Source organism: Chionomys nivalis, chromosome 8 (genome assembly GCF_950005125.1).
Source record: "Chionomys nivalis chromosome 8, mChiNiv1.1, whole genome shotgun sequence".
Taxonomy (NCBI): Eukaryota; Metazoa; Chordata; class Mammalia; order Rodentia; family Cricetidae; genus Chionomys; species Chionomys nivalis.
Genome location: NC_080093.1, coordinates 47,674,024 through 47,686,866, shown reverse-complemented (window position 1 = coordinate 47,686,866; position 12,843 = coordinate 47,674,024). Strand labels below are relative to the sequence as shown.

The window sequence follows — 12,843 nt, the reverse complement described above, 5'->3', positions numbered from 1 at the left end:
GAGGAAAAGGAGAAGAAGAAGGAAAGAATGTAACTGAGAATTGGAATTAGAATTGAGACAGAAGAATAAAGAGTGAACAGTAAAGGGTACATGACTTATCTACATGCGGTGAGCAGATTGTTTGCTTTAGCCCTTAGATACTAGTTCCTTTGTTTATTGTAGTGTCTCTTGAACCCTGAGCAAAGACTTTTAAGGTTGGATCTTAGAAGCCTTCAATAAAGCCTGATGACTTTATTTCAATCCCTGAGACCAGAAGTGAATCAGTTCCTAAAAGTTATCTTCTGATCTCTACGGACAGATGGTAGCAAGCACATACCTACATAAACACCTATCATACACACACATGCACACACAGTCAATTAATTAATTAAATTTAATTAATTAAAGGTAAATGTCAAAAATATTTAAGAGTGGATGAGCTAAGAAAAGTTTGTTCTAACCCTGACAGTGAACCTTGAGTCTTGTACCTGATTGTGGTGGGGAGTAGCTCATTTGCATGCACAAGAGTACTGCCAACAGCAACAAAAGAAAATGTGCCTCCCAAAGTTGCCAAAACCAAACGTGCGATCTGCATTTCTAGAGAGAAGAAGACCAAGAACCATCATGAAATCGGAGCTCTGGAGATTTGCATTTCCCAAATCTCAAATGGAAAACATCCTTACTAGGGATGTAAAATGGTGTAGAGAAAGTGTGCAGAGGCAGAATTCCCCCAGTAGCTAATAATTGAAAAAGGGTGGCTTATCTACTACATATATTAATTTATGGAGAGTTAAAGCTTCCAAGAACTGGATTCATACTCCTTAAATCTCTTGATATTTGCTCAAGAAGTAGAAAACTGGGTGAGTTCAAAAGGAGCTCACTTTCATCTTCTCTACCCAGTTTCTCAGCAATTGCTCATGCAGAATGTAGGAACAACGTGGAGAAATGACTAAGGCCTACACGCTCATTCAGAGTCCCAGGAAATTTAAGTCCACAATGATGTGCAATACTGTAGAATCATGTCATGAAAAGACAGAAGTCCTACAGTAGTATGCAAGCTGGAGATTGGTTCGGTTATTTCAAATATATATATATATATATACTTATAAAATAATATATATTATATAAAATAATGTCTCAAGACTCAAGAATGAGGACTGCTGCTAGGAAACACATCAGACTTTGGAACCCACTCAAGGAAAGTTTCAGAAAGTCATTTTCTACTCAGGTCAGTGTCACATAATATTCAAAAAAAAGTGAGCAAAAAAAGACAGCATTGCTAAATTTGAGCGTTATAGCACCTGTGCAGCACTTGTTACCTAAGTCCATTTCATTCAGTAGAGTCAGTTCTAACAGTCTTGATGCTTAGTTCATTCAGACTTTCATGTACTTCAATACAAGTGATGTTTATTTTCTTGATAGAATTTCCAAATGAAGGTGGTACTTGTGATCTCCTATTATTAGGCTCATAAATTCTAACTGTACAGAGTTCAGAAAATAAATTGTTTAAGGCTGAAGTAATGAAGCAGAGCTAGACAGATGAGGAAACAGTATACTGTGGTCATTTTCAATCAGGATATAAGGTCCTACATGAGCTAACAGAACTTGGAAATGATTGGCACCAGTTTCCACATATAACTTGAGTATAATAAACATTCATCTACTAAAACCAAACATGACTGACTATTGGCTCTTCTCTGGCAATCTTAAAGGAATAATATGCCCTAAATGCCCAGATTGGTCACAACAAATCCTTAGACTGTATTTTGTTCAGATTTCATAGGTGGGCCTAAAAGTCCTAAGGAAACAGGAGGAGATAATTTCTTTGCTCACCCTGTGTTCTTTCCTCACCTTGAGGCACAAATTCTGTGGCCAAAATGGAAACTCCAAAAAAGGATAAGATTAACAGTTGACTTATTCTACGGCCCATGCGATTCAGCAAAACCATTCCAAGTAAATTGGCTGGAATGCTGACTATGCCAAAAAGACACTGCAGTAGGAAGACATTAGTCCTTAGGTGCTGGAGGTTGACCAGCAGGCCAAGCACAGATATCCATGTCAAAAATCTGTAAAGAACAAAGAAAGTTGCATCATGAGTTTGGAATTTACGTCAAAGCAAAGTTGATGTCAGCTTTAGTTGTTAAAATATAAAGGTATAGCTTTATTAGGTCCCCAAAGTGTCAGCAATGATGGCAATGGTTCAGCTTCCACCTGAGCTGGGTTTTGCTAGAAAACAGAAACCTAAAGCATTTCTCAGAAGTCCTTAAAGTCTGACTGAATGCTCCTAACTGTAGCTGTTAGCATCTCATCTGTCTGACAGAGTTCCCATTTTAAGCACCTGGCTGTTCCATCTTCTGAGCAGCATCCTTTTCCATGCACCCCCATAAAACCCAACAAGCTTCTGCAGCTACTGCTGTCCTCAAGAGTCTGAGGCAGTTTTACACTTTTTTTTTTAATTAAATGGTTCTTTCTATCTACCAAAAATGACTGTGTTTGGTTGTTTCTAATTGTGCTTGCTTACATTTGGTGTCAAAATCCAAAAGAGACACCTGTACCCATCTTTGGGTGATGGAGGTGAGTCTTGTATCTTATCTGTTGCTTTCATTGGTTAACTAATAAAGAAAACTGCCTTAGCCCATTTATAGGCCAGCCCTTAGGTGGGTGGAGTAAACAGACAGAATGCTGGGAGAAAGAAGCCGAGTTAGGAGTCGCCATGATTCTCCCACTCCAGACAGACGCAGGTTAAGATCTTTCCTGGTAAGCCAGCTCATGGTACTACACAGAATATTAGAAATGGGTTAGATCAATGTGTAAGAGCTAGCCAATAAGAGGCTGGAACTAATGGGCCAGGCAGTGATTAAAAGAATACAGTTTCCGTGTAATTATTTCGGGGCATAAAGCTAGCCATGCGGGCGGTCGGGTGCCTGGGACGCAGCCCTGCCGCTCATATTACATTTGGGGAACCAGTCCCTCCTTTAGCCAAACCAAACCCTGCCACTGGGCTCTTCCATGGTACAGACCATTTGCCCGTGCCACGCGTCATATTTGACTAGCGTCTCTGTCCTCATTTCTCCTGAATTCCTACCTACTTCTTCTCACAGACTTGAGCAAGTGCCCTTCTCTCAGACAGCTTCAAATTTTCTATCACACTCACTGAAGCCTGTTACAAAACATCTTGCTGTACACCAGGCAGTCTCTCCTACGCCATGCCCCCCTCCTAGAACCTTTCACTTGGATGGGGACAACCATCTCTCAAAATCTTCAAATTCACTTGAAAACTCCAATTCACTAGGGGACAACCTCTGGATTGAGCTTCCATCCAGAGGGACTTACCCCATCCCACCCTACCCCCACCCTACCCCCACTGTTCCATCCTTCTGCCTCCTTATGAACTGTAATCCTTAAATCTTTGCACTTGCTTATGTCATTGGTCTCCTCCTTCTGACAGATCTTCTAGTTACAGTTGCCAGTATCTGGACTTGGAAGAAAAGACTTTTCCTAACCATTTTCTATCTACTTTTAGCTCTTGATGGTAGAATTCCTTTTCTGCCATCCCTTTCTCCTCTCTCCATCATCTCATCAACCATAGAATCCTCCCACTCTAGGCCAGATGCTGCCACTCCTCCTGCATACTTTCTCAAATCTCCTTTCCTCTCCAGACTTCAAATTTCATTAGGCCTTACTACCTTATTTTTACTAAAAACTAGAAAATCTGTCTCAATGGCCAGAAAGATAGTGCATCAAGCTTCCAAATTCACACAGATTGTAACAAGTTCTGCCACCACAGAAGCAAATGACTAAATGCCTTTGTTATTCTCCACTCTAGAAAATCCCTTACCTCCAAGCCATTGTCTGTGCTCTCTTTAGTTGCACCTCCCTCTGAACACTGGATTCAGCCTTACAGGGACTCAAATGTCTTTTGGGTTTGGATGATATTGAAATATTGTCACATTTGTTCTACCCTACTAATAAGCTGACTCTGAAGTTGAAATTTGGCCTGCTCTAGACCCAAGTATGTTTGTTTAAAAATTTCTTCTAATCCCTCTGTCCTGTATCAGTCTGGCCACCTGAGAATATAGCAGAAAAAAGAGAGAGAAAACAGAAGAGCCCAGGAAAAAGACATTATGTGCTTGAGAAAAGCTAAGTGGCAAACTGTCTCCAATAGAGGTTACAAATGATGAAGTATAATTATGGATGTTTAACTTTCTGAATTTTTCCCCCAACTTTTTTCCCTTGATCTTATTTACTATCTTTGAAACTTTTGCTAAAATTTAAACTGTCTTTATCTCAGGATTTGTAAGTTCATTGGGTGTGGTTTAAAAAAAATCTGTAACAAAAAAAGCTAATTTGAATTATATAACTAAAATATCTATACAGCATACTATATATGTAACTTGGATTAAAATTCTTGCTTATATGAAATAGGATTTACTAATAACATATGTTTGATAATTAAGAATTATAATTTCCTTAAGGTTATCAATATTTACTCAGGTTAACAGGAACTAATTTAAAGATATTTGCCTAACCACTTATAACTTAAAGATACGTGTCTAGCAACTTATGTGTTAGTGTATTAGACTTTAACTATTTGGATAGTTTTTGTTTTGCTCTGTTTCAAAAACAGGGTTTCATTGTGTGGCCCTAGCTGCCCTGTAACTCACTCTGTAGACCAGGCTGGTCTTGAACTCACAGAGATCTGCCTGCCTGTGCCTCCTGAGTACTGGGATTAAAGGTATACACCACCACTGCCCAGTTTATTTGGATAAATTGAGTCATATGAGAAACTGTGATATTTTATAGAAGTACATTTTATAAAAGATGTGCCTCATTTTTAAAAGAACCTCATATTCCTGATACTTTTATAGGTACTGGCTGAATTTTTTTTACTGTTTCTTTATGCTCCAGTGATGACTTAAAAATACTTGCCTTTTCAGTGACTAATCTCAATAATCAAGCACCTATGGAATCATAGCAAATGAATAAATGTTTATGTAAGTTATAATAGTTTAAAAAGGTGGTTTAAGGTATGTGAAAATAAGACCTAAAATAATACATATGACACTTGAAAATCCAAAACTTGAAAATCCAATGTTTAATGTATTACTCAATTGAGTTCTGATAAGATATATCAATTTAGTCTTGGTAACAGTTGAAAGCACTGGCAACTAAAGTCTTTTTTTAAGATAATTAAAATTATCAGTCACTGGCTCAAAATTTTTAAACTTCCTTTAGATGTTTTCTTTTCTAAATATAGAGCTTAAAAAGGATTGGTTGAGGGATGGATGGAGGGGGAGAGTAATGAAAGAGATGACCTGATAAGGGGGGCATTTGGGGGTCAGTTAGGAACCTGATGCAAAAGAAACTCGTAGGAATCTATAAAGATGACCCCAGCATAGACTCCTAGCAACAGTGGATAGGTAACCTGAACTAGCCATCTCCTTTAATCAGACTGGTAACTACCCCAAACACCATTGAAGAGCCTTTATCCCGTAACTGATGGAAACAGATACAAGCCCTGAGCCAAACCTGGGGAATCCTGTTTGGAGAGGGATGAAGGATTGTATGAGACAGGAGGGTCAAGCTCATCACAAGGGAACCCACAGAAGCACCTGACCTGCTCTTAGGAGCTCACAGACTATGGACCAACAGCTAGGGAGCTTGCATAGGACCAGCCTAGGCACTCTGCACATGTGTTATGGTTGCATGGCTTGATCTACCTGTGGAACTCCTCGCAGTGGGAGTGGGGCCATTCTTAATGCTTCAGCTGGCTTTTGGGAACCTGTTCCTATTCTGTGTTGCCTTTCCCAGCCTTAATACAAAAAAATGCTTAGTCCCACTTCAACTTGATAATGCCATGCTTTGTTGACACCTATGCGAGATCTGCCCCTTTCTGAACAGAGGTGGAAGAGTTGGGGAGGGGGTTAGAGGGGACGTGGATGGAGGGAATGTGAGGAGGGAGATGGGAAGCTGTGGTCAAGATGTAAAATAAATTTTAAAAAATTTAATTGAGTTTGGGCCTCCGATCCCGGACCCCCGCGCCATGCCGTCCAAGAAGACCTTCAAGCAGCGCCGCAGCTTCGAACAAAGAGTGGAAGATGTCCGGCTCATCCGGGAGCAGCACCCCACCAAGATCCCGGTGATAACAGAGCGATATAAGGGTGAGAAGCAACTGCCCGTCCTGGACAAAACCAAGTTCCTTGTACCCTGTCACGTGAACATGAGCGAGCTCATCAACATAATTAGAAGGCGCTTACAGCTCAACGCCAATCAAGCTTTCTTCCTCCTGGTGAACGGGCACAGCATGGTGAGCGTGTCCACGCCCATCTCTGAAGTGTACGAGAGCGAGAAAGATGAAGACGGCTTTCTGTACATGGTGTATGCCTCCCAGGAGACATTTGGAACAGCACTGGCTGTGTAAGACCAGAACTATGCCTAATGTTTGTTAAGCCCTTACCAAGGAAAAAAGCTGGTCTGCTCACCACTCACAGATCAGAACGTAGGCGCCCACCTAGGGTGTTAAGAACCGTTTGTCAGCCAGAAACTGAGCTCCATGCAAGCGCATTCAGCTTGGAAACTCACCTAAACTAGGCTCTCTTGTGTTCAAACTTTGGGTGGTGGCGCACGCCTTTAATCCCAGCACTTGGGAGGCAGAGGCAGGCGGATCTCTGTGAGTTCGAGACCAGCCTGGTCTACAAGAGCTAGTTCCAGGACAGGCTCCAAAAAAACCACAGAGAAACCCTGTCTCGAAAAACCAAAAAAAAAAAAAAAAAAAAAAAAAAACTTTGCATCCTAAGTTGCCAATAAAACAGACCAAGTTATTTTGACACTTTTCTCAGCAGAAATTTAAAATGGAACAGCATCAGGGGCGCACAGTCTTCCTGGGAACTGCCTTCTCTCAAATGCTTTCGCTCAGCAGTCTGCCTAAGCGGTCCCTTGGCCCAGGCTGTCTAGCGGAGGCCCCCAGCTGCACCATCACACTCACTCTCAGCAGTGCAGGGAAGCTTCCTCGCTGCTGTCTAGATGCTACCACAGACACTCAAGCACTGCTCAGAGGCCAGCTCCAGCCTTGAACAAGGGGTCGCTTGATCTAGCTTTCTAAGAGGCTGCAAAGTGTTTTTCTTCTGGTTTGGTTTTGTCTGGCCCATACCTGCTTCAGGGAAGGGTGCAAGCCGGTGTGCAATGTTGGCATTAGGATGTAGCTGTCGAATGGTAGCCTGAACTCTGAAGTTCAAATGCACTCCATCTGCACTTGTTTAACAGCTATAAGATAATTTGTTAGTGTATAACTGTCTTTGTAAGGTAGTTCTATCAGATGGAGTGGGAGATTCTCCCACTCTATGTCAGTTCACTAGATGTCAGCTGTGTCAACAGCAGCAGGAGATACATGCTCTTGAGATACCCATGGCCAGTTCCAACTAAAGCAAACCGTTGCTTCCGGCTCCCTGCATGTGGTCCACTGTGACACTCAGACCACCCTTGGTCACTCACGTTGTGATCTGAGAATCTCAGTGAGAACTGCCTGCTGTCATGGAGGGAAGCCAACATAGCCACCTCCTACCCTAGCTCCTTACAGTCAGCCCTTCCCGCTCCCTGCATGCAGCTGTCCACTTGCTAACTTTCAATGTTATTTTATTTACATCATGTATATTCTGACTACCTGTCTTGTGTAGGCTGTGTACGTCATTATGTCCCTGGTTTTTATAACTACGGTGCGATCAAGAAGGATTCCTGTAATACTGCTTTAAAAATGCTGCTCGGGGGGAGGCCTTCATTTACAGGACACCTGTACACTTCAATGCGCTAAGTGAATAAAGGCACAACTGAACCTGTCAAAAAAAATTTAATTGATTTTTAAAAAGTGCTTCTCTTGTGCTGGAGACAACTCTGTCTACCCAGTCGCTTTCATGTGGCGAAGTGAGGAAAACAGACCAGAAGAAAGAGTCCATGTTTCTGTCCCAGAACCATCTTCTAGGCCCTCAAGCTCTCTCCTCTTTATTCTCTTTTCTGCCAGGAAGATTTTGTCTTATTATAGATGAGCATTCACGTTTCTGTTGGTAATTTTTCAGGCTTTATTTTTGCTATGACTCAAAGGAGCACACCTGCTTAAGCTGTTTGCAGACACGTATTAACCCCTTTCCCTCCAGCAAGGATTCCAGTGCAGATGAAAACAGGCAGTGCTACTAATGCCCTCTTCTCATCAACACTCATGTAAGCTTCAGGGAATCATGACTTGCTCCATCTGCCACAGCTCAAACCTGCTCCAGATCCTGTAGTGTGGAGCTGCGGGCCTGCTTTTCGTGCTGCCCGGCTCCCGCACGGCTAGCTTTACACCAGAAATAATCAACACACAGATTGTATTCATTTAAACACTGCTTGGCCCATTAGCTCTAGCTCTTACTGGCTAATTTTCATATCCCGATCAACCCATCTCTAATAATCTGTGTAGCATCAGTCTTACCGGGAAAGATTCAGCATGTCTGACCTGGTGGCTGGCTGCATCGTGTCTGCCTCTGAGAGGAGCTGCCCTGCATCTGCTCACTTCCTCTTCCTCCCAGCATTCTATTCTGTTTACTCCACCCACCTATGTTCTAACCTATGAGGGCCAAGCAGTTTCTTTATTTTTTAACCAATGACCTTCCTCCATCATTATCCCTCGTCCATCCAATAAGTACTCCTGTCAGCTTAAGCTCTCCTGCTGACCACCTGCCGCTGGGGGTGGGTCCTTTCCTTCCCCAGGTCTTGAGGTTCCTTTTCACCCTCCCAACCACCAAGACTATGTGACAGAACTGAAAGCTTCTAATATATGTCTAAGAGTCCTCTAAGCTCCTTAGTTTTATCTTCTATCCATAGTTTCTACCTATCCCAGCAGATTTCTACCCAACTGGCAAATTCTTTTTTTTTTTTTAAGATTTATTTATTATGTTTACAACTTTCTGCCTCCATTTATACCCACACGCCAGAGGAGGGCGCCAGATCTCTTTACAGATGGTTTTGGAGCCACCATGTGGTTGCTGGGAATTGAACTCAGGACCTCTGGAAGAGCAGACAGTGCTCTTAACCACTGAGCCATCTCTCCAGCCCCCAACTGGCAAATTCTATCCAGAAATCAATCTTGGCTCTACTATTGCTCCAGAACCAGCTCACCTCTCTAGCTTCAGTGATCCTGCAAAGCCAGAGGATCCTTGACTTGCTGACTGCTGAGAAAGGAAGCATTTGTCTCTTCTTCAATAAAGAAAAATTCTGTTATTATGTAAATCAACCTGGTAAGCAAGAGTATTAAGAACCTCTTGGGTATATACTCAAAGAATGCTCAATCATACTATAAGGATATTTGCTCAACTATGTTCAAAGCAGCATTATTCATAATAGACAGAGCCTGGAAACAACCTAAATGCCCCCTCAACTGAAGAATAAATAAAGAAAATATGGTACATCTACACAGTGGAAAAAAACAATGACATAATGAAATTTGCAGGCAAATGGGTGGAACTAGAAAAAGTCACCCTAAATGAGGTAACTCAGATCCAGAAAGACAAACATGGTATGTACTCACTAATAAGTGGATATTAGGTACAAAGCAAAGGATAACCAGGCTCACAATCCACAACCCCAGAGAAACTAGGTAACAAGGAAGACCCTAAGAGGGATGCATGGGTCTCCCTGGGAAAATGAAATGGATGAGATGCCCTGGGTATACTGGGAGTGGGTTAAAAGGGAGGGGACAGAGAGATGGGAACATGTGGGATCAGAATGGTCAAATGGGGGTAGGACAGAGAGGGAGAGTAAATAAAATTAGAAAGAACCTATATGAACTGACACACAAACCTGCACCTCTGGGAACAGACTCCAATGCAGGACCATCACTGCATTTTCCTTTGAACTCTTGCCTCGTGCCTCTCCTCAGCCCTCAGACCTCTATCCTAGTCATAGTAACAATTGCCCTCCATCTCTTCAGATTATTTTCAGAAAAGGATGAATTAACAGACCCATTTCTCATTGAACCAGAATTCCCTCAGGCCTCATACCATGACCTGCTTGTTTTGACCCCTTGCTTTGGCCCAACATTCCAGGCCCACTTTGCCAATGTCCCTACTCAACTGGAAGTAGTCAGAGGACAATCATGCTTTATCATCAGCAAAAAGCTGGAACGTTAGCTCCCCAAAGCAGGCTCCAAAGTTGTAGTGCTGATGGCAGTGACTTGGCTCCCACCTGAGCTGGGGTTTGCTAGAAAACAGAAACCTGGAGTGTTTCTCAAAAGCTTTTAAAAGCTATAAAAGCTTTATGACCAAAACTTTCAGCACTTCCTCTGTCTGACAGAATCCCCAAGCTAGCCACCTGGTTCCCCTAGCTAACCACCTGAGCAGCCTCCTTTTTCCATTACCCCATAGAAAAATAAGATTTTGAAGCTGCTTCTGTCTTCTACTGTCCAAAGCAGCTAGCTGGACAAGAATTTTTTTATTAAACTATTCTTTCTGTCCACAGAGAATGGCTGTGCTTATTAGTTTTTCTGTGCATGCTTATAATTTGTTCTCTGGAATATTTACTGCAAATAAATATAATTTTATACTCATAATAAAATCATTGTATGATGATAGGTATAGTAGAGTTTGTGGGATACATAATGAGTCCTTCCAAAGTTTTAGAATTTTTATTGTATCTTGAGCTGGTTGAGGCTTATACAACTGTATGTATTCACTGAGATGTTTCCATGTATGCACCTTAATTTTGAAATTTTTATCTATTTTAAAATTAAAACAGACAAACCAACATACTCAGGGACCAAGTTTGTACCATGACTAAAGTTCTCAGCATCAATCTCTAGTGCTAAATTCTATAGGTGGTTGGATGAACACAATCCTCACTGCACAACTAGTCCATGTTCCTGTTCAAAACGCTTTGACTACCTCCAGCTCCAGAAATTCCTCATCTTTATCTCCAAATATATCAGTGAGAAATTTATCTTCAAACTAGTTTAATAGGCACTACATAAAGCCTACCTCACAAAGGACAGGAGAAACATTCGCTTGCGTAGGATGGGTGTACGGAACAAGTCCCACAGAGAAGATTTTGTCTGTGAGGCCTCCAGCTCTTCCTTCATAGTGGTTCTCACAACCTTCAACAACAACATGAATGAATGAACAAAATGATGAACACTGTGGGTATACACACCTGCAGGGAACTAGATCAATAGTTATTATTTCTGTCTAGTGACAAATACAAACATCAAAGAAGCAGGGTCAGCTATAAAAGTTGTGAGAAATGTGAACCCAAGACATCTAAAAGAAATTCAAGTGACTTCTGCAGTAAAGTATATTAAACAAGGAAGTATATATAGATTCAGAATGCTGAAGGTAGGGTGTCCATCAGAGACACAGATCAGGAAGAAAGATGATGGAGGAAGGCTAATAAAGAAACTGCTTGGCCCTCATAGGTTAGAACATAGGTGGGTGGAGTAAACAGAACAGAATTCTGGGAGGAAGAGGAAGTGAGCTCAGATGCAGGGCAGCTCCTCTCAGAGCCAGACATGATGCAATGAGCCGCCAGGTCAGACATGCTGAATCTTTCCCGGTAAGAGCACCTAGTGGTGCTACGCAGATTATTAGAAATGGGCTAAATTAATACGTGAGAATTAGCCTAGAAGAGGCTAGATATAATGGGACAGGCAGTGTTTAAAAGAATAGTTTGTGTGTTGTTATTTCGGGGCATAAGCTAGCCAGGTGACCGGGAGCTGGGTGGCAGGAATGCAGCCCGTAGCTCCTTCAACAGAAAGAAACAAGTGAAGACTCATTTAGATTGTGGTCTATGGTGTTTTGAAAGAGAAATGTTCCCCATAGGCTCAAGTATTTGAACACTTGATACCCAGTCAGTGGCACTGTTCAGAAGGTGGAAGGGCTTTGAGAACTCACAGCCTCATCCTTCTTCCAGTTGGAACTCTGATTTTTGCTTGTGGTTAAAGATACTGTCTCTCAGCTTCCTGCTCCAGCTCTCTGCTGTCATGCCTCCTCTACCACTATGCATTCTCCTTTGGATCTGCAAGCTCTGGTAAACTTCTATAAGTTTCTTTTGTCATGATATTTTTATCATAACAACAGAAAAGTAACAAGTACAGAAGACACCAGAGAGTAGGTTGTTGCCGTAAGGAATCTGACCATGTTGTTCTTTGGAGGAATGTTAAAGACTTTGGAGCTCTGGACTACAAAAGCTACTACTTCTGTAAACAGAGCTTTTACCAGGCTGTCCTAACAGGAGTCTGGAAGACAGCAGTGCTGAGAATAGTGCAGATGGCTGGAGACCCAACTCATGAGGTTTCAGAGGAGAACAATATTAGCAGCTGAGCTACAGACCTCTGAAATGAAATTTTGACAAAGAATATGGCTGTTTTCTGACCATATTCTGAGAATTTGCATGAGACTAAATCACTGGTTCTCAACAAGTGGGTCATGGCCTCTTTGAAATTCAAATGATCTTTTCATTGGGGTCATCTAAGACCATCAAATATTTACATTTGATTCATAACAGTAGCAAAATTACAGTTATGAAATATCAACAAAAATACTCTTATGCTCACCTCAACATGAAGAACTGTAATAAAAGACTGCAGAATTAGGAAGGTTGAGAATCACTGAATTAAATTAACAAGCAATAGACGATTTTTTTTTTTTTTTAGCAAAGAATGTTTCAAAACAGAATATTGAGTCTGCCATGTGGCTTTTATTACTGAAAACTCTTATGCAGGTCTAAAGTGAAAAGAGCAAGTAGAGCAGAAAGAAATGCAAAATATAAAGTTTTCAGAGAAAAAAAATAAAAGATCACTAGGATGCTTTGCAACCAAAGCATGTATTTAAAGAAAGGCTATAATTG

General features: G+C 41.5%; 2 protein-coding genes across 4 annotated transcripts in view; one reads left to right on the top strand and one right to left on the bottom strand.

Moving 5' to 3' along the window:
• LOC130879332 (solute carrier family 22 member 19-like) overlaps positions 1-12,843 on the bottom strand; it is a 45,076-nt gene that overhangs the window by 3,881 nt on the left and 28,352 nt on the right. For 2 of the 3 annotated variants that reach the window (XM_057777686.1, XM_057777688.1), the window contains 3 exons: positions 10,980-11,095; positions 1,831-2,045; positions 468-576 (listed from right to left, as the gene is read on the bottom strand). In XM_057777686.1, coding sequence (XP_057633669.1) covers positions 468-576; positions 1,831-2,045; positions 10,980-11,095 — 440 coding nt within the window. Of the gene's footprint in view, positions 1-467; positions 577-1,137; positions 1,140-1,830; positions 2,046-10,979; positions 11,096-12,843 lie in introns of all 3 variants that reach the window. The other variant, XM_057777687.1, reaches the window with a different exon arrangement.
• LOC130879334 (microtubule-associated proteins 1A/1B light chain 3B-like) lies at positions 5,996-6,442 on the top strand. The gene has a single exon (XM_057777691.1). It carries the CDS (start codon positions 6,023-6,025, stop codon positions 6,398-6,400), a length of 378 nt encoding a protein of 125 aa, XP_057633674.1. The 5' UTR covers positions 5,996-6,022; the 3' UTR covers positions 6,401-6,442.

Bases quoted from the DNA above. Each gene is read 5' to 3' on its own strand.
- LOC130879334 (XM_057777691.1), top strand. From the start codon at position 6,023: ATGCCGTCCAAGAAGACCTTCAAGCAGCGCCGCAGCTTCGAACAAAGA.